At 35.3% G+C, this 22,496-nt stretch overlaps 1 protein-coding gene across 2 annotated transcripts in view; it reads right to left on the bottom strand.

Annotated features, from left to right (window-relative positions):
• NAMPT (nicotinamide phosphoribosyltransferase) overlaps positions 1–22,496 on the bottom strand; it is a 41,349-nt gene that overhangs the window by 8,122 nt on the left and 10,731 nt on the right. For both annotated transcript variants that reach the window (XM_077746978.1, XM_077746977.1), the window contains 5 exons: positions 13,172–13,328; positions 11,765–11,868; positions 9,165–9,293; positions 5,301–5,459; positions 4,589–4,725 (listed from right to left, as the gene is read on the bottom strand). In XM_077746978.1, the coding sequence (XP_077603104.1) occupies positions 4,589–4,725; positions 5,301–5,459; positions 9,165–9,293; positions 11,765–11,868; positions 13,172–13,328 (686 nt within the window). The remainder of the gene's footprint in view (positions 1–4,588; positions 4,726–5,300; positions 5,460–9,164; positions 9,294–11,764; positions 11,869–13,171; positions 13,329–22,496) is intronic.

Below are 22,496 nucleotides of genomic sequence, written 5' to 3'. Positions count from 1 at the left end.
ATAAACCTACTCGTTTAAAAACAGTTAACTAGGGGGTGCCTGGCTGGCACAGTTGGAAGCATGCAACTCTTGATCTCAGGGTTGTGAATTTGAGCCTCAGGTTGGATGTAGAGTTTACTTAAAGAAATACAGTAAAATCAGTTGACCAAAACAAGCAGCTGCTGAATGCACTTTTGTACTTTATACCAAGATGTGGAAATGAATGAACACATACTCCCATTATTTTGCTAGGCAATGCAAGGACTTGCTCCCTTCTGTGAGTTTTCAAAACCATACACCAATAATTACAGGGACATACACTGACCTTTTTTTATTTTTAAAACTTATACCTAAAGGGAACTACTTAAGCAATTATTTATACTATGCCATACCTACATGCGACCCACCAACTCTTTATCTGGTATATCTTCAAATGGCCAGTAACAGGCAGTCATTTATTTCTTCTATAAAGTACCCACTATTAATTAATATATGCCCAGGGAATGAAAGAATTTTAATACTTAGTTTGAACAAAACATAATTATGATGGGAAATAAGATGTGAGAGTTTCTATTAGGCAAAAACTGTTACAGTAATTTTCACAATGTCCTCAATAATGGTTCTTATTGAACAGATTAATAATTGGTAACAAGTACTTCTTGGTTAACTAATATAAACCATTTTTAAAATTCTTAAACAGAATTTAATAATGAATTTGAAAAACTGTTACCAATGCCTCATGTCCAGCAATTTTTCCTTCTCCCTAATTTTCTAGTCTTCACCTCTACCCCATCCATGTTCCTAAGTAATGGAAACAGAGCCCATTCATTTATTATATAACCCCATGTAGGTAGAAGTTTATCTCAGAACTGTTTGAAGAGTCATACTAATTTATGTTTGAAACTGTCATTTTGTTATTTCCTCCCCTATTTTCCCTTGCTGCCAATGATACACTGTCGATAACAGAGCACATACACTTCAGAGTTATAAACAGTCCACAGCCCAGAGACTACTCTTATCTGAAACGGAGAGACAGTCTATTTACGTAAAACTCATTTTATAGTGAACACTCTTCTCAACAACTCCAGAGGCTGCCAGTAGTTATGATGCCAGCTCCCTATTTCGTGCCAACATCTGCAGGCTAAAGGGAAAATTCAGATGTGAAGAAAAGTCCTGTCTTCATACCAAGAACTACTACTGTCCTTTTAATAAGGATGGAGAGAATTAAGCTCAAAGAATACCGACACCAGAGAGCTTTGTAATGTAACAATGACCTCCTACAAGTAGAGCTCGTTGCCTACGCAGTTCTGTGTTACCAGCAATGCACATGTACAGTCATCTAACTCTGCTATTTGTATTGTCTAGCAAAGTTTATTGTTCATTTTTAGCCTTTATCTTACTTGTTTACTCTTTGGCACTTGAACTTTCCTTTCCCATGACTTCAGTGACCTTCTCCCCCATTTTGATTTTTTTTCCCCCTATTTCTCTGGTTCCTTTACAGTTTCCCTCAGAGATCATGTTCTCCTTCAGTCTAATCACAGGCTCTGTCCTATGCACTTGCTTTCCTCTATACAACTCCCTGTGTGAAAAATACTCAAAGCTTTTAAAAAATCCCCTCATGGTAAAGGTTTCCAAAATCTGTCCCTTAGTCCAGGTTGTCTCCTGGACTCCACATCTACTTGTTAGGTAGAGAGATGATTACCTTTATTACATCATCATCCTGGAGACATTTCCTGCAGCACCCTTTACATAATCCAATCATAACACCTGTTCTTCTGATGATACTATTGGTATATGAGGTTCATAAATATTTGTTCAGTGATTTCTCCTAATGCTATTATTCCAATTTCCAGCATCAAATCGATACCTTTCCAAAGTTTGAGGGAAAGGTTACATAATAGCATATTTCTTATTTTTTTTCCTCAATTTCTATTGATTTTTATTTTACTTATATAGTTTAACAAAGCAGTTTACATAAGCTCACATTAACCACAAAATGTAAGCATTTTCTTAACCACGTAATGTACAATTTTGAACTGGGTTCCACATTAAATAGTCTAATGTCTCTCAAATTTTTTGGTCAACCAAGCTTTCCCCACATCTTTGGGTCCAGTGGGTTTTTATTTAAATGTGTTATCGCTGGCTACAAGAAAGCTTGGTTTTGCTTTGCACAATCTCAGAATAAGAAAATCAGGAATATGAAAACCACTATATGAATAGAATCGGACTATGTGAACTGGTAGTACACTGGGAAGAAAACGTAAAAGTTGTGTTAAAACAATGATAGTGGCATATTTCTAAGTCCAGATTCATACATTCCTTAAGAAAATATAACAATAATAGCAATGCTCTAAACTTCAGAGTTCTCTTAGACAGTGTGTGGGAAGGGCTGGGAGGGGGGAGAATGGGAAGAAGGAGAGGGAATCATGAGCAGGCTCCGCATTTTTCAGCACAGAGTCTGATGCCAGGTTTAATCCCACAACCATGAGCCTAAATCAAGAGGAGGACACTCAACTGCTCAATCACTGAGCTACCCAGGTGCTAAATTATTTTAGATGTCAGCTCATTTATCCTTAATGACCTTCTGATGTTGGAGGCAAAATTTTAGCTCCTCCTCTTGTCTGGATGGACGGAGGAACTGAGGGAGAGAGGTAAGTGACTTGACCAAAGCTACCCAGAATGTCGGCTGTAAGTAAGGTCACTAGGTCACTCCGGTTTCCCAACTTTCAGTTCAAAGATCTTTTCACTATATCACGTATTGTTTAGAAGACTTCTATTTAAGAACATTTGAAATATTTTATATACTGAGTCAATTTTACAAATGTAGTAAATACTACGAGACTTTAAAATGGATTTCACCATTTTAACATCAAAACCCTAAAGATACCTTTATTCTCAGATTCATACTCATGATGTTGCTGTTGTGAAACAAAACCATCAGTAAGAGCCTAATATAGGGATATTACTTAAGTCCAAAATAAAAATACTGTAACTGTAGAACCTCTATCAGTTGACAACATCCTTGTGTTTGACTCTGATGGGTCTCGACTGTGAGAATGCTTACAAGGCCCTACTGATACAGCAAGGCTCATAAATGTTAGCGGAATCTACCCTTCGCCAGCCCCAATCTGAATCATCAAGTTCTAGCAATTTCACTTCCTAAGCCATTGCCCGTGTTTAGCCACTTCTTTCCATTCAGAGCCACTTAGTTCTGAACCTTGTTCCTCTCTCCAAATTGTTGGAACAGCTTCCTTTTCAGCCTCCTAATTTCTTGCTTCTCTTTTTGTCAATTCATAGGATATCCTGCTATCAGAGCAACCTTCCTAAAATATTTTTCTGATGACAAAGCTGCTTACGCTCAAAACTTCGATACCCAGTCCCATCTGAAAAAGGAATCAGAATAACTTTGTATGCTGTGGACATAGTTAACATTCAATGTCAAAATGAATTTAAGGGCCTTTGCAGGTTAACCTGTCTTCTGAATCTAGCCCATGTTCCCTACAAAATCTGTTTCAGCCTTCACTCCCTAAGCACATTCACTCTCCTCTTCCATTCTTGCTCTTTCAGGACAATGTTGGACACGTGGTAGGCATGCAGTAAAGATTTACTCAGAATGACTGCTCGCTCATGTCTGCCATTAAATTTGACCATTCTTTCGAGAAATGAAGATTTCACATACTGTCTCTGTAAAACTTTCTTGATCCCGCCAGGGAGATGACATCTTTCCTTTCCTTCCCTTGCACCACTAGAGCATTTTAACCCCTTAAAAGTACTTAATCAACAAGAGTGCTTGTAGAATTTTTATACTGACTACAGGGCTAGTTTTTTGTATCTTCCTATCCCTTTTAGCATCTAGTAGATTGCCTTGGATAAAAGCTCAGCTTTATTTTAAAACTCACTGCTGGTTTTAGCACCCTGCAATATCCAAGTATGAGCAGAACTTAATAAACTTTCCCAAAGTCATTACTGTAAATAATTTTTGCCATTAAGAACCAGAAATCAGGCTTGTCGTACACTGTAAACACTTCACTGCTTTCTGACAAAGTTACCACTAGGAGCTGGGCAGCTGCAGCCCCTCGTTTAACTTAGTAACATCACGTAAGAAAGCCTTAGTGGAATCTGAACTCACGTCCTTTCCTCAAAAGGCCTTACAAGCACTTCTACAATTGAGGGCACTGGGTCTAAGTGACAGCTTCCAGGCCAAGGTTACATAAGGTCATGTAGAAAAGCAGGAAAAGGGAAAAAGTGAACCAAGTTTTACAGTGTGTGCTTCTAGATTTAACACATGAAACTTATCTGCATATGGCAATAGAGCAGTTGAAGAAGTCCTTAAAACAAAACTTACATGGGAATGTAAGAGTTGAAAGAAAGCTCTTAAATTGTTTTCCTGAGGATAGTTCAAAGTTCTCTACCTCCCTGATACTAATTCTTATACATAGTATAAATGCTGAATTTGAACGGCTTAAAGTGATGAGGATTTACTGTAGTACTTGGCTCTGAAATTAAGCCAAACATCACTGAATTACCAATACAAGAGTGAAAAAAAAAATCATTTCAGAAAACAAATGACAAATGTTTAGATAATAGGTTGATGAAGATAGAATATTACCTGTGTTCTGCTGCTGGAACAGAATAGCCTGGAACAGGATCTTTTGTTCCATAATATTTTTTAACAAAAGCAATTCCTGCTACGGTATCTGTTCCTTTGAAGTTAACCAAATGAGCAGACGCTCCTATGCCAGCAGTCTGGAAAATAAACCATAAACCAAAATCCAAAAAAGAAAAAGACCCATACTTTGAGGTATAAAGCAGCACCTCCGTCAAAGGAAGATCTGTCTTCAGATATTCTTAGAGATATTTATTATCAGACATAATAGTTTCTTACGGCAAAGATCTAGTTTTTCCTAAATATTTAAGAAGTCTACTGTTATCTCCTCAAAGAGACCTACCAAGTAATGACCTACTTCCCCATTTCCCACCAGCCTGTTTTCCCTTTACTCTGCGCCTTGTGCTTCTCTGTAGCATTATCTGACATCTGCTATATTTATTACAATATATAACATTTATGCCTGTCTGTCTGTCCATCATCCATCTAATATAGAAAGGATAGGGACATTTGTTGAAAGCTTTATTCCAGGTACTCTGAACAAAAGCTAACACATAGTAGGTACTTTATATATTTATTGACTGAATCCCTGGAATTTCAAAATGTAGCCCACTCAGAACCAAGATCAGTATCAATAATTTCACCCAAATTTATAATGGTAATCTAACCAACAAACCACATTTTATTAAATGAAGTGCACTTTGTGCTTCCATACCTCTTGGGAAGAAACTCCTCTATAGCCAAAATCATGTAACTTATACTCCAGACCATCTAAGTTACCAGATGTTTCCAGCAAATATTTGGCCAATATTTTCTTCTGCTCTCTAGAATTTGTGGCCACTGTGATTGGATACCAGGATTGAACAAGAATAGTCTGTAGTGATAAAATTAATCACAAATATTAGAACATAAAATACAGAGTTATTTCTGAGGAAAATCCCTGCTTTCTCTGGAGATATGTCCTGGACCTCCAAACTACTACAAATACTAGTTAGACATTTCAGCTGTATCGCAGGATGCCTACCATGTGCATTCCAGATATAGTGCATAGCTCAGTTCTCAAATCAGCAACACCAAGGATAAGTACAGCAGGACCTTAATAGTAGAGAACATCAAATTACCTAGTCTCTATTCAAAGTGCCAATGAAGCAAATATTTAGAAAGACTATCTGAGGTGAAAGACCATTTTTTTAATAAAATAACAATCATAGTTGGAATGTTGAGGCAATTACCATAAAAGTTTCTTTAAGTTTTTTAGAGTTTATTTTTGAGAGAGAGAGCGCGAGTCAGGAAGGCACAGGGAGAGAGGGAGACAGAATCCCAAACAGACTGTACTGTCAGTTCAGAGCCCGGCGCAGGCCTATAACCCATGAACTATGAGATCGTGACCTGAGACACAATCAGTATCTGGATGCCCAACCGAGTCACCCAAATGCCCCACCATAAAAGTTTCTAAATAAGTTTGGCTATCTTCAATTTCTGTATTTAATGTGTAGCTGCTTCAAATAGTTTACGCACCAGCATAGGAATGCACTTTGAATAGTATGGATCTAAAGTAGTTGTTCATTTACTCCTCTTTGTAGTCTTGGACCTAATTTTTCCTTAGATCTGTTATTATGAGTACTGGTAGGTTATTTCAGATATACTTTTGCTTATTAGCACTAGAGAATTCTATTAACTGAGTTACGCCTTATGTCCTTGGCTTTTAGCAAGTCATTTTAAGAAAGTCACATAAAACATTTCTGCATGTGCTGTAAAAGTGTGGGATCACTGCCTTTTTTACAATTCTTTTTAACAGCAAAAAGGTTTTGTTTTGCTTTCTGGTTGGAAGAGATGGTTAAGTTTAGCTCAATATGTTCATTCCTCAGCCCCTTTGTAAGTCTGAGACACCTTTGCAAAATCTTTAGGCTCTTTTAAACAGGTTTTGAAATCTGATTTGAGACTTACGATTTCTTCTAGCACCAATATTGATACTGCTAAAACAATTCAATAATTTTAGTGGGTTTTAAAATTCAGTGTATGGTGAATAACAAAAGAATATTATTAATAACTTTGAACATACACTAGGAGAGGTTATTGGAAGGAATACTATTTAGTACTATTCTTTAAAATGTTTTTTGGGGTACCTGGGCGGCTCAGTCGGTTAAGCATCCGACTTTGGCTCAGGTCATGATCTCACAGTTCGTGGGTTCGAGCCCCGCGTCGGGCTCTGTGCTGAATGCTAGCTCAGAGTCTGGAGCCTGTTTCAGACTCTGTATCTCCCTCTCTCTCTGACCCTCCCCTGCTCATGCTGTCTCTCTCTCAGAAATAAATAAAAAACATTTAAAGAAAATTAAAAAATAAAATGTTTTAATTCAAGGATTGCCTGAAGAAAAACTTTAAGTTTGTAAATAACAAGTTTGTTGGATTTGGTAACGGATTTCATATACAAGGTGGTAAACTTGGGTTGGGGATGGATAAGATTAGGATAAACCTCCTCTAACCCTCACAACAGAAACCCACAAAGAATGCAAAGTTACTATGAAAAAGTATCTTCTGGAAACTTGGTATCAAGTGTAAACATAATTTTTTATAGAACACAGGATCTATCAGAAACTACAATAGGGACTGTGTCAGACCATAAAATTGTGGCTTAGATAAAAATACCTAGCAAGGACTGAAATTACTTAAAATCATATTTATTAGTAGAATAGAAGGTAAATTTGATGCAAGTTCTGTTTCAGGTTCTAAACAAATAAAAACAAGCACTAATGTACATTTTTCTTCCCTTCAAAAGCTAGCACTCTCACACTGGATTTTACATTTAATAATTTTTAAATTTTTTAGATTTATTTATTTTGAGAGAGAGAACAGAGGAGGGGCAGAGAGAGGAGGAGAGAGAATAGGATCCTAAGTGGGCTCTGTGCTATCAGAGGGACTAAATCTCATGAACTGTGAGCCAAGATCAGGAGTTGGACACTCAACTGACTGAGCCACCGAGGCGCCCCCACACTTAATTATTTTAAATTAAAAATGTTATTTCTTTTTTTTTAATGTTATTTCTTTATTTGCTAACTACTGCTCTAAGAGGTCTATATATAAAAATTTTTAACTTTATGGTTTTTTTAGTGAAATACACACAAATAATGATTATGACAATAGGTTTTTTGGTGGTGTTTGTTTTTAAAGGCTAGTGTTTTTTCACTTTCTGAAGACGATAAAGAAAAACATACATGAAGCGAGGTGAACTGGGAACCTGTCCATAAATATCTGCTTTATGGAAATTCAACTAGACCCAGGGAAAAGTACTTATTGACTAAACCCTCAATCAGAGAAAAAAAAAAAAAAAAGTGAAAAAAGGTTACCCTTGATCATGATTTTCAAAATAAGATTTATCTGTTTGGATCTTCTGGCATTGAAGGTAGACAGATGATGTGATTAAGAACTCTTACTCTAGTATTTTTAATAATGCCATTCTCTTAAAATCACATATTTCCCAGTACAAATACTGTAACAGCTATACAAAAACTAATAATGAGGTAAGTTTTCTTTTACTTTGAGTTCATAGTTAACTCAAAGTTTTAAGAAACAGCAGTAAACTACTTAAAATCATTATTTTGGTTAAGTGCACATTTTTTTTCTGGGCCTTTTAGCCTACTATAAGCTAATGTCCCATAAAGAGTCTAATTAAGAAATTTCTAAATTTTCTGTCAACTTAGAAATTGTATTTCAAACATATTCTTGGACCTCTTAATTCTCCTAAATTTTCTAGTCCTTATAAATAACCTCAAATGTATTATTTTACAATACAACAACAAATAAGTTTAACCAATAAACTAACAAGATAAAGAATTATTCTATGCACTAAGTAAAAAATACCTCTCAGATAGAAAGGTGGTATTTCTCTATTCACTTTCTAGGGTATTTCCTCTAATAGATAAAACCTAAATTGAACTGTTGAGATGCTAATTATCTAAATAATATCAAAACTATGAGCATGTGAAAATAGGACTACTTGGGTCCACATGAAAGGAAAAGAAACAAAAAGCCTTGCAATATAAACTCAGAGTCTATAATGTATCCTCCTTTTTGGACTTCATGATCAGCAAGTGTTCAGTGTGCTTAGATAAGAAATATCAGGTGGTAAAGCCTCGGCTCTAAATTGATTAGATAATGAAGAAAGCTATTATTAAAACTCTGAACAAAATTCCCTTAGTATAATTAGAACAGAATATCCACAAAGTATCTTAAGTTACTAAAAATATACATGTGCTGTTTATCTCAGTTTTCTCTCTGACAACATATATTTCAGATTGCAACAAATGAGATGGAAGCCAAATGAATTTTACCAGTTACTAGTTCGTAATAATTTCACATAGATAAAGTCTCAGAATGTTAGATTTCACTGGAAGGAATCTTAAAGATTATTTAGTTTAACGGTCATTTTATAAATGAGGAAACTAAGGCCTGGAAAGATTTAGTAAATTGTAGATTACATAGCTTTATCAGCAGCAATTTTAAAACTAGAATCCCAGTTGAATGGTTTTTACATCTTCAATTAATGTTAAATAATAACTAAAAACAAAACAAAACAATTCACCTCGATCCAATTTGTAAGCCAGTAACACTCTGGATCTGTGTTTTCCACTGTGAAGAGAACATTTCCTCGGGGAATGACATAGCCCTCAGGAACAGCTTTTATTTCTATTGGAAGATGCCCATCATATTTCTGGTAAGAAATAATGAATTTGTTATTCATTCAGCAAATGATAATCATGTACCTGCTTTAATAGGTTCTTTATATTTTACTGAAGCTAAACTTATAGTCACAGAAACTGCAATTGTACATGTTGTATATTACTAATAATATCCTTATTCTCTTAAAATTAGCTAAAGTTTAGGCACTGATGTTAATTTTTATATTTTATGTAGTCAAAGTACTTCTGTTAAGAACATTTCTACTAGAAGATAGAGATATCTCAAACTGGTCAAAACAAAGAAGTTGGTTTTTCTCAAGATTTCAAAAAAAGAGAAGAGTTCATTCCAAGATATTCCAAAAATTTCCAAGGGCACTATCTTTCTTCTACATAGCCATTTTCGTAAAAGAAAAGCTAAAAATAAAAGATAAAATTGGGGAGCCTAGGTGGCCCAGTCAGTTGGGCGTCCGACTTTGGCTCAGGTCACAATCTCACGGTTCCTGGGTTTGAGCCCTGCATCGGGCTCTGTGCTGACAGCTAGCTCAGAGCCTGGAGCCTGCTTCGGATTCTGTGTGTCACTCTCTCTCTGATCCTTCCCTGCTCACGTTGTCTCTATCTCTCTCTCAAAAATAAATAAAAACGTTAAAAAAAAAAAAGATAAAATAAGGGACTACTAGTAAAGATCAATACAAACAAAACAATGACAAACAAAAAAAAAAAAAAAACAGAGAGAGAGAGAGAGAAAAGAGAGAGAGACCCCTTCCAGTAGAAGAACCTTAAACACGTTCTCTCTTTATTCTGGTAGTAGACCCTGGTAGTAGACCCTGGTAGTAGACCTGAAACTGTTTTCATAGTAGTGGTAGACTAACCATTAAGTATACTTTCTAGAGCTTTGGCAATCAATATCCAAGTACAAGAATTCTCTCCAAAATAAGGCTGAAACATATTTCAGAGTATGTCATCAGATATTTAATTATGCCTCCCTTCTCTTAAAAGTTAAGAGCTATGGGGGGCACCTGGGTGGCTTAGTCGGTTGAGCGTCCGACTTTCACTCAGGTCATGATCTCGCGGTTCGTGGGTTCGGGCCCCGCGTCGGGCTCTGTGCTGACTGCCAGCTCAGAGCCTGGAGCCTGTTTCAGTCTGTGACTCCCTCTCTCTCTGACCCTCCCCTGCTCACGCTGTCTCTCTCTCTCCCAGAAATAAATAGAACATTAAAATTTAAAAAAAAAAAAAAAGTTAAGAGCTATGGCTAAATTTTGGCTACAACGGCAAATTATTTCAGAAATCCTAGTAGGTTTTATGTGATTTGTGACAAGTAAATAGATTTTAAAAAATCTGTTTAATGAGAAGCACTGGAGGTCTCACGATAGAGCAGAAAGAATACTGTCTTAGAAATCCTAGCTTGGACTCAAAAATCTGGATTTGGACTGTGGGCAAATCATTCAACATCTCTCATCTCAAGAGACTGTTCTTCCAACAGTGTTAGATAAGACCATCTCTAGGTTAGATCTCTTAATATTTAGAATCTTAGATCCCTAAGATTTTGATAAAGTCAAAAGATTTATCACCCTGCCTACTTGGAATTATATAGAGTGTAACACTTATCTATTACTGTTCTCTTCCCCAACAAACCAAATGGGAGAAGTGCAGGAGTCAGCCAACAGATTTTACTGACCTTACTTAAAATACAGGGAAATTACACCACAAAGTGCTTTCTTGACTTCTTCAAAGATCCATTAAGTAAAAAATAGTAAAACTCAGTATTACACTATAGGCCTGAAAGTTAAACTATCTCTAATTATTTTGTGTTTGATACTCTACAATGGGAAAGACATTTGTTTTTAAGATATAAATTAATGAACATTTAACGTGCCAAGATGCCATAAGATCCCATTCCCAACCTATCTTCATAATAATCACCACCACCAGGGGACATTCAACTCTTAAAACTCAATCCCCCTATCTCCTGATGCTCAAAACTAGGTAATCGATCCAAACACACTAGGTATTAATATTACAGCACAACAAAGAATAAAAATCAACTTCATGGATCTACACCAAACCATTCCAATTATTCAGTAAGGGAAATTTCCTAGAATTACTGGGTAGTGATAGACTCACTACATCTATTATCTTAGATAAGCTATAGCCAAGAAAATAGACCAAATTTCAAAATTGCCAAATAACCATGCCCCTTCTTAATACTTTCAAAGAAAAGATGAAACCCCCTTTCTGAAAAAGGCTATTTGAATCATAATTCATTTATGTTACAACAAATTACTTACACCTGCTATAGATTCTATATACTAATGATTTGCCACCAGAAAAAAAAAATTTAAATATTACCCTTAACTTTTTACAAGAATGTCTAAAATAGATGTTATATTGGGTCAGACAGAAAAAAGTTGTAACTATAGAACATCTTCTATTCAAATTCCTTTGTAAGAAATTTTGAACTAAGAGAAAAACCAAAGTAGAGCAAAATATTAAAAACATTTTTTACCTCAAGAATGTAGTTCCATCCCTTTTCATTAAAAACATCATCCTGGAAATGTTCTCTGTACACCTCTTTGGCTTCCTGGATCTTCTCTTTGGTCACTACTTTACCTAAAAGGACAAATGTTTCCTGTTTAAATTTCTAAAGGCATTCTATGAATTGCTGAGTTGTGGTAGGATTGAGGTCTCTACCTAGTTCACCATTCTGTGGATAAACAAACAAGAACTGAGAGGTTAAATGATCACCCAGAGTCAACGACAGAGCCAGAAAATGAATTTGCACTTCTGATCACTCACCCTAAGCATGTGTGAAATTTCCAATTTGAAAAACAGGTGCCAAATTATTACAAAAAGTTTTTTTTCTATCACTATTAATTTAAATACTCTTCAAATCTGATAATCTTCCAAGTGAACTTTTTTGATTTATTCATAACGGATGTCTTCAGGGCTGATGATCGAGTAATTTTCACAATTACTAAGTTTAAGTTTTTGCTCCTCAAATACACTTTTAGTTATCTTTGTCTGTAAAATGAGTGTAATAGTCGAGTACCCACTTACAAGAGGGCTGTGAGGACTGAATTAAGACATAGGAAGCACTTTGCATAATGCTGGCCTATAATAGGCAATCAATATATCTTAGGTATAATAATGTCATAGTCTATAAAGTTTTTAAGCTGTAAAACTGAAGTGTAATTTCAGTCTTAAAAATTTTGCCAAGATTATAGAATATTTTCAGTATTTATCTGTGTAAAATTCAACTTAATCTGTATTCAATTCTGAGATTATTTCTGTTTCAAAAGGTCAGAGATGAAATTTTCCAAAATGTATACAATGTATACAACTTTTGAGAACTGTTCCCCCGCTCCAACTCCCTTGAAATATCATTATAAAACAAACCAGAAATGGACTTTCAAATAAAAACACACAGAAATTATTTTGGGGGTTTTCCAATTAAAAATACATTTGAGACTAAGGCCACAGTGTCAGAGAGCTCTGAAAAAAAGGCTTTAAGAAAAAAATGACTATAATAAAAATAGTCTAATTGCTCCCATAATTCAAAATGAGTTCCCAGGTCAATAACGAATTCTTTACTGTGAATTAAGGACTTAAAATCTATTAACATACCAGATTAGCCTCAGAAAATTATTGACTTTTCTAAACTTATTCCCAAATTTATTAGTTTCAGTAAACCTTTCTCATATTTAGAACCAAGCACATATACTATAAGATTTAATGCATTCAAATTAGCACGTTTTACAATTAAAAAAAAACAACCCTACAATAGTCAAAGTAATTTGGTAAATATCAAAATTATCACTTCAAAGAATTCTTTAATAGAATATAACAATATAGGAGAAAAATTATAAAGAGCAACATAAAAGCAGTGTTTTAAATGTACTAGGAAAAATAATACCTTTTAAGTACTTATTAAGAATGTACTGCAACCCATAAAATACTGTTTCCTCATATTTCACCTTCTTTATTTTGGAGTTTTCGGTCTTCTTTTCACGGCATTCAAAGTATGAATAAACTTTGCTGGTATTGGGTGGGTACTGTTTATAGTGAGTAACCTAAAGGAGAAAGCAATACTTGAGTTAGAAAATATTTGAATAGAATACAAATCATGGCAGAAAGGGCTTGAAATTATTTAAAACCAGAGAAACTATACTTATTTGCTATTCATCAGCTACTTTTCCCGGCTGTAAAGAATAAAAAATAAGTATCATACTTATTAGGATACTTTCAATGTTCACTATCTTACTTTGAAAACCACAGGAAAATATTAAATTTTATAAACAAATCAACTGAATTTAAGGAAGTGCGAGGCCTCTAAGCTGGACAGACACTTGAAATTAAAGTTTGAAGAAAGGTATCTCATTTGATCTTGGGGAATGGTCTTCCTTCAGGGAAAGAGGGATGTAGCTGTCTGGCAGGGGCATACCCAGAATACAAAAGAACGAACTGGAAGCAGAATGTGGTGCTGTTACTATCTAAATGTGGTATGTCTAAGAAGTCAATAGGCAGGGCCTTCCCATGACTCAACTTATTCATCTGTACAGAGAGGGAGGCAGGGAGAATGACTTCTATCTTCACAGTAACACTATGTAACCTAGATGAAAGCAACAGTAGGAGAAAAAATATCCTGTCTTATAACATTACTTTTTCTCCAATTACCACCAAATTGGGAAGTCAGTCTATCCAATGTAACATCAAATCCTTCGGGGTATAAAAATAAGTATTACCATAAATTTATTTTCCATGAATTGGGTAAGAGTCACTGTTGACAATTAATGTCTTAATTATTTCTTAAGAAAAAAATGAGTTCATTATGGTTGATTTTTTAAATATTTTAATGTGACTAAAACATTTTACCAACAGAAAGTAACTGGAAGATTAATGTATATTTACTCTGTTGAAACAGTAGGAATGATGCCTTAAAACTTAATGTATAAGGTGGTAAGGTAGGTCATGGCAGAATAATCTTTGCAGCACAAGTTTCATAAATGAACCATGTTTCCTGGTTAGCTCTGATCCCCAGTTTAGGGAAGCCAATGCTTTCCTTATTTGGTTGCACAATCTTAATCCTAATAAAACTTGACTTTAACCTAAATAATCTCTGTAGTTTAGCACAAAAATTCTAAGATGAATATACTCTATATAGTGAGCGGAAAAAAAAATCACAAATGTTTATTAATAAACATTTTATTTTATTAATAAATGTTTCTGCTCCAACAGAACAACTTGTCACTCTATGAAAACAGTACCCTGATGCTACTTGAAGGCAACTGGGAGGTGAATCTTAAACCTAGAGGTTTCTACACCAGGGTTTTTTTTCAAGGTTAGAACCTGGAGACTGATACCACTGGAACCTGAAGCAGCATTTCAGTGAAATAGCTAAAGCCAAACCCAGAGCAGTTAAATCTTCAAGCCAATTCACTAAAATGTGAAAACAACATAAAGATTTATAGGAACGATACCCTATTTTAACTGATTAGAAAAACATAACACCATCTAAAAACATACCCAAGAAGTATGTAAAAATGAAAATGCCCCATTTACAATCTAAATAACTCTTAACTCCTTTAGTGGGAATAAACAGTGAGGTAGAAAAAAAGTCAACTATGATGAAGTCAAAATCAAAGGAAAGTCTGGATCACATCATGCAAGTTTATAAAAGCAAGATCCATAGTTGTGACTCTCAATAGTTAGTCTGACCTTTTACAGTTCAGATACTTAATGGTACATCTTTATGAATTTACTTTTAAATCTTCTAGATTTAAAAGTAGGAGAAGGCAAATGAATCTTTTGAGTAGACCAAACAGTTAAAACCTGAATGGAAATGTCCCTAAACCATTTAACTCCACTTTGGTCTAAAAGTATACTAAAATTTTTTGACCAATTAGAGTCCCAGTTCTGGACAACAACTGAACATATTTATAATTTTAAAGCTTTACTTCTGCCGTGCTGTTTAATTATGGTACTTAAAACCTTAGCACAGGGGCACCTGCATGGCTCAGTCAGTTAAGTGTTGGATTCTTGATTTTGGCTCAGGTCATGATCTCACAGGTTAGTGAGACTGAGCCCTGTATTGGACTCCATGCTAACAGCGTGGAGCCTGTTTGGGATTCTCCTTCCCTCCCTCTCTCTTGCTCGCTCGCTCTGTCCTTCCACTGCTTGTGCACACTTGCTCTCTTTCTCTCTCAAAATAAACAAACATTAAAAGAAAAATCTTCTTTGGACAGCTTTAGAGAACTGTTCTAGAATTTAGCTAAAGCAGTTAATTAACCATGAAGTCTAATTTACCACTAACCACCTACCAATGAATATTCATAGAATAAAATAGTATACTTAGATATAATTACATTGGCTAATACCACTGTTTTAACTGGGGAAATTTTTAAACCAAGCTTCTTCATAAACACATTCTACAAATATAGCCAACAGATGATTTACAGTGTTTCTAGTTTTGCTAGGTTTACTATCCTCTTCATTTTACTTTCTGCTAAACTGATCTCTCTGAATCCCTAGGGACCTTCACTAGAAAATGAGATGATACAGCAGAAAACCAAATTAATAAGTTGTTATTTTATAAATAGTTCACAAATATATATCCCATGTCCACTATGTATCAGGCAGTTTCAGAGTCTGAGGATGGGGAAATAAAATGGAAGTAAAAAGTATGTTTTAAGCTAGAATGAATATGATCTGATTCATATTTCATAAGAATCAGCTTGACAGTGAGGTGGAGAATGGATTACAAGGTAACCAAAGAGGAAGCAGGCCTCTCAGATAAAAGATTACTACCAAAGACTATCTTAGGTGAGAGAAGTGTCTCAGTTGGAGATACAGGAGAATTAGACTAAAACACTCTATGTGGGGAATAGTAAGGGTGAGGGGTTAAAACTAGTTCCTACATTTTTGGCTTGAGCAACTGGGTGAATAATGGTGCCATTTACGGAGATGGGGAAAGGCTGTGGAAGGAATGGATTAGAGCTCAGTTTTAAATATGTCATGTAAAGCTAACAAAGTTGCACAGTATTCAAAATTAAAGTGAACTACAAAAAATGAGCTCTTACATCACGTTGGTTTTCTTAGCACTACTTTAGTTTCTATCAATAGAGAAAATGGTTCCATAATAAATTTAACATTTTTATAAGATGAAAATAGCTATTTTCTCATAATATCCTCAGCAAACCTTACTCTTAAAAATGTTTCCTAAACTAGCATGATTTTCCTCCAGCTAACAGAGTACTACCAGTACATAAATACATGTGTGGTAAAGAACACAGGCACATAAGGAAATGTAGTTCTTTTAACAGAACTTAATTTTACAGTCATGTGAGTGATTTACTTCATGAAAAGCTTCTAAAAATTATAATCCCTAGGGTAATATCCTTGTCCCAAGTATGACACTTAAAGAGAAGTATGAGATATATTTAAGTTGCATAGAATCCTTCTATGAGGGCAAACTCTTTAACTTTTTCCTGAGCCTCTCCAGATATTCCATAAAGTTGATTTGGTGTCTTTTCATGCATGAGCTTTCCTCTCACAATGAGATCACATGTCCGAAGGCAATCACTACTAACCTACTTTACCAGTTATAATGTTAACAGCTAAGGAATGATCATAAGTCAACATTTTTTTTTTAACAATACCATGTGTACATAAGAGCACATGGGGTAACATAGAGAATGCTACAGAGTAAGTTTTATTATCTTCATAATTTATAAGGGCCTTCAGAAGAGGATCCACTCAACCTTACAATGAATGGCTAAGACTTTATGTCTCTCCAATGCTACTATGCTTAAAATAGCAAAAATACATAAATAAATAAATAAATAACACTTTTTAAAATTTCTCAAACCCTGGAAATAGTTGTTGCTACAGAAAGTAATTCTTTGCTATTTGGCTTTTGAAGCAATAATAACTTCAAAAATATGGCTTAAAGATTTTTGGATTATCTTCTGGGGAAGAGAGGAAATTGTCAAATCATACTACCCCTTCCCTTAAACCTCTTTGGCACAGAGTGTCTGATAATTTATACTTTAGCTGTACTTCTGAAAAAGATTTAATCAACTGACAAAGAGAACACCAGCTTCTTATATCTTTGTTTTGCAAAATCTTATAAAATTATAAAATTATTACTGACCTAAGTTAATCTTCCTATGAAGTACAATCATGACTTACATATAGGATTTTATTTCTATTGCCTGAGCTTCCTGTATAATTTATGGTATCAAGCTTACTAGAAAACTGCATCATCAGAATGCACAGGTAATTTCTGAAAGCCACTAGTCCATGCCTCATAAAGCTCCAGCTGCTAGGAGACCCACTGTGATATAACTCAGCTGCCCCTTCAAAAGCAATGAAAAAGAAGCAACTATGAAAAATAGGGACAATTCATAGAAGGACAATGGGGAGCTAAAGTCTCAGCCAGGACTAAATTGCCAGTGAGACAATTCTCATCCATCCCCAACTCTTCCAAAAAGCCCAAATCTTTAAGGGTTCTTATTCCGCCATTAACGAGGCAGCAAAATGTTCTGTTTTACAAAATCTACCTTGGGTGCCTAATCATCATACATAAATTATAAAATCTTCTGTAACTTCTCTAAAACCAATTTTCACCCATCCTGAATTTTAAGAGACACCTTTTGTTTTTTACAATACCTAGGAGATCTCTAATATTTATGAAATGAACTGATGAAAATGGGCTGAGTTCTAAATAACCAGTTTATAAATGACCTTTTGAGAAGCAACCAACACTTGACAGCACAATTCATAACAATGGGTGATGTATAAACTGCTTAGAGATTACTGTTGTACACTATATATTGTTTGTTTCAACTCAATTAACGTCTGCCATTTTTATCTGCTAATAGGATAAAAGTTCAGAAATAATCAAACTATTCTCTGCTGTAGTTTTTACAAACATCCACACAGAAGGAAAAGGAACAAGGAACAGAAATACATCTTATAATGAGGCAGTTATTTGTAAACTAATCATTGGCTACCCCAGATATAGGTGGGGAACTCCCTACCCCCAAACAGAAAGCTGACCTGTCTCCTTCATGAAAAGTTCCAAATGCCTTTTAAGCGTCGCAATGGCTAACACCCTTCAATGCGCCTTTCCCTATCTGGCCTACCACAATGTAAATACAACCCAGTAGATAATTTTGGTTTATGCCATTATGAAAATGATTAAACAGGCACCCAAGATGAAAACGGAAAAAGAAAAGACCACATTTACCTGTTTTCTCAGTTCCTTATTATGCATGATATAGTATGAGATTACAGAAATGAACCCTCTGGAGAGGGGACAAGTGAAAACAAAGCACCTGTGCTGTCATGTGCTTAAGCACTATCCTACTTGCAAAAAACCTTTTTGTAGTCCTTAGACAACCAACGATTCTTCAGTTTTAGAAAGAAGAAATCAATGATATTCTCTTATCCATCAACATGTCTAAAACCACTAGGTTCACTACTTTAACTTAGCCAGTAGTTTGTAAGTACTGATAAGGATGAGTAATAGTCTCGTTTAATTGCCAAAAAAAATTTCATTGCTTCTAACATCAAGATTCTGATTTGTCTCTTTTTCATCTAAGAAGATAAAATGGGATATAGGCTATAAGGACCACTAAATATGTAAGGCAAATGAAACTTAAAAATATTAGTGTGGAATAAAACATGTCAACTTGACTAAATCCTCTTGAGGGATATTTTTGGGGGAAAAATTAAAAATCTTACTAAAAAGATTTCATATTAGACCAATTTGGAAGATGGCAGTAGAACAGGACCACCTTAGGCTTGCCTTGTCCCAAAACAACTAGATAATTATCAAATCATACTAAATACCCTAGAAATTTACCTGAAGACTGGTAGAACAAATTCTACAACTAAAGGTAGAGAAGAGGCCACATCAAAGAAGGCAGAATTATGGAGAAGTGGTTTGGGAGAAATGGATCATAGCTGCTGTGGTGGAAGGGAGAAAGGCTACAGACAGATGAACACACAAGGGAGCACAGGGGAATATGAATCCCCATAGCACTTGGCTTATAAAGCAAGAGGAGCCAAATTTTGTGACTTCTTGCAACCAGCAGGGCTTAAAGCCTGGAGTTTTAAAGATCAGCAGGCTTGGCTGGGATAGAGCCAAGGGCCTTGCCCTGCTCCTGGAGAGAAAGCAGGCAAACAGCCCATGAACATACAGTGTGAAAACAGTGATCTGAAAAACAGCTAGGGCACACAGTGGGGAGGTTATCTGCTCATGATGGAGCATGTCCCAGAGAGACAGCATTCACAGAGAGACTCCTGTGGGAACAAAGGAACTGGCAAAATCCATTTCATGCCACCCCCTACCCCTCAGCATAAGCACAGGGCCACCTGTGGGAACCAGTGCAGGACCCACACTCCCTACCTATCTTGCTTACACCAAGACTCTGCCACTGTGCACTTGGGTGGAATTGCCCCTCCCAGTCACATCTGCCTCAGCTGTAGCTGAGTAAAGAATGGGTTCAAACTTCAACGACCATCAACTTAATACAGACTGCTATATGCCAAAGAGGTTACATACAAACCTAATGGTAAACACAAATATAAAACCACTAATAAATATGCAACACAGAGAAAGAAATCCAAATATATCATTAAAGAAAACCAGGAAACCATGAAACAGAAAGACAAGAATTAATCTCAAGAAAATCGTCAGAAACAATTACAAAAAAATAATAAAATGGAACTGAATACATATCTTCTAATAATTACTTTGAATGTAAACTAATTAAACACTCCAGTCAAAAGATTAGGGTGACAGAATAGAGAAAAAATAAGACCCTTCTACATCATGCCTGCAAGAGACTCCTTTTAGATCTAAAGACACTGGCAGATTAAAAAGTGAGGGGATGAAGAAACACCTATCATGCAAATGGATGTGAAACGAAAGCTGGAATAGCAATACTTTTTCTCAGACAAAGTAGACTTTAAAACAAAAACCATGGTGCTCCTAGGTAGCTCAGTTGGTTGAGCATCCCACTTTGGCTCAGGTCACGATCTCAAGGTTCATGGGTCTGAACCCCTCATGGGGCTCTGTCCTGACAGCTTGCTCAGAGCCTGGAGCCTGCTTTGGATTCTGTGTCTCCTTCACTCTCTGCCCCTCCCTCGCTTTCTCTCTGTCTCTGTCTCTCTCTCTCTCAAAAATAAATAAATGTAAAACAAAAACTGTAAAAAGAGACAAAGAATATAATAATAAAGGGGACAATCCAACAAGATTTAACAACTGTAAGTATTTATGCACCCAACACAGAAACACTAAATACATAAAACAGTTAATAACAAACATAAAGGAATTAATTGCTACTAATACAATAACAGTAAGGGACTTTAACACGCTACTTACATCCATGGACAGATCACCTAAACAGAAAATCAGTAAGGAAACAATGGATTTGGATGAGCAGATAGATTTAACAGATATATACATAACATTCTATCTTAAAATAGAATACACATTCTTTTCAAATGCACACAGAACGGTCTCTAGAATAGATCACATATTAGGCCACGAAAGAAGCCTCAACAAATTCAAGAAGATCAAAGCCACACTATGCATCTTTTCTGACCACAATGCTATGAAACCAGAAGTCAACCACATGAAAAAACCTGGAAAGATGAAAAATACAGGGAGGTTAAATGACAATGAATGGGTAAATCAAGAAATAAAAGAATAGATTAAAAAGTACATGGAAACAAATGAAAACACAATCGTTCAAAGCCTTTGGAATGCAACCAAAACGATTCTAAGAGGGAAGTTTATAGCAATACAGGATTATCTCAAAAAGCAATAAAAGTCTCAAATGAACAACCTAACCTTACACCTAGAGGCTAGAAAAAGAACAAACAAAACCCCAAACCAACCTAAGGAAGGATATAATAAATACTACAGCAGAAATAAATGATATAGAAACTTAAAAAAAGCAAGAGAATAGAGCAGTGAAATCAGAAGTGGATTCTTTGAAAAACAAAACAAAATTGATAAACCTCTAGACAGACTCATCAGGGAAAAACGAGAAAGGACTCAAATAAATGAAATCACAAATGAGACAGAAGAAATAGCAACCAACACCACAGAAACAAACAATTCTGAGAATGCTGTGAAAAGTGATATACCAATAAATTGGACAGCCTAGAAGAAATAGATGAATTCCTAAAAACATACAAGCTACCAAAACTGAAACAGAAAGAAATAGAAAATTAGAATAGACTTATTGCTAGCGAAGAAAGTGAGTCAGTAATCAAAAAACTCCCAACAAACCAAAGTCCAGGACCAGACAGCTTCCCAGGCAAATTCTACCAAACATTTAAAGACAGAATACCCGTTCTTGTTAAACTATTCAAGAAAGAAAGAAAGAAAGGAAGAAAGGAAGGAAGAAAGAAAGAGAAAGAGAAAGAAAGAAAGAAAGAAAGAAAGAAAGAAAGAAAGAAAGAAAGAAAGAAAGAAAGGAAGAAAGGAAGGAAGAAGGAAGGAAGGAAGGGAAACTTTCAAATTCATTCTATGAGGCCAGCATTACCTTATCAATACCAGATAAAGACACCACTAACTACAGGCCAGTATCTCTGATAAACACAGATGAAAAATTCTCAACAAATTACTAGCAAACCAAATCCAACAATACATTAAAGAATTATTCACTACAAATCATGTGGGATTTTATTCTTGGGTTGCAAGAGTGGCTAAATAGTCTCAAATCAATTAACATGCTACAGCACACCAATAAGAGAAAGGATAAGAACCACATGATCATTTCAATAGATGCAGAGAAAGCATTTTACAAAGTACAACATCCATTCATGATAAAAACCCTCAATAAAATAGGTTTAAAGGCAATAAACCTCAACATAATAAATGCCATATATGAAAAACCCACAACTATCATCATCCTGCATGGGGAAAAATGGAGAGCTTTTCACCTAAGGTCAGGAACAAGACAAGGATGTCCACTCTCACCACTTTTATTCAACATAGTACTGGAAGTCCTAGCCACAGCAATCAGACAACTAAAAGAAAAGGCTTCCAAATTCGTAAGGAAGTAGTAAGACTTTCACTATTTGCAGAAGACATGATACCGTATATAGAAAACTCAAAAGATTCCACCAAAAAACTATTAGAACTGATGAATGAATTCAGTAGAGTTGCAGGATACAAAAATCAATGTACGGAAATCTTGAATCTTTTTTTTTTTTTTTAA

The sequence above is a fragment of the Crocuta crocuta genome, unplaced genomic scaffold (assembly GCF_008692635.1).
Source record: "Crocuta crocuta isolate KB4526 unplaced genomic scaffold, BGI_CrCroc_1.0 scaffold396, whole genome shotgun sequence".
NCBI lineage: Eukaryota > Metazoa > Chordata > Mammalia > Carnivora > Hyaenidae > Crocuta > Crocuta crocuta.
The sequence above is the reverse complement of the archived record's forward strand: the minus strand, read 5'-3'. Positions and strand labels throughout refer to the sequence as shown.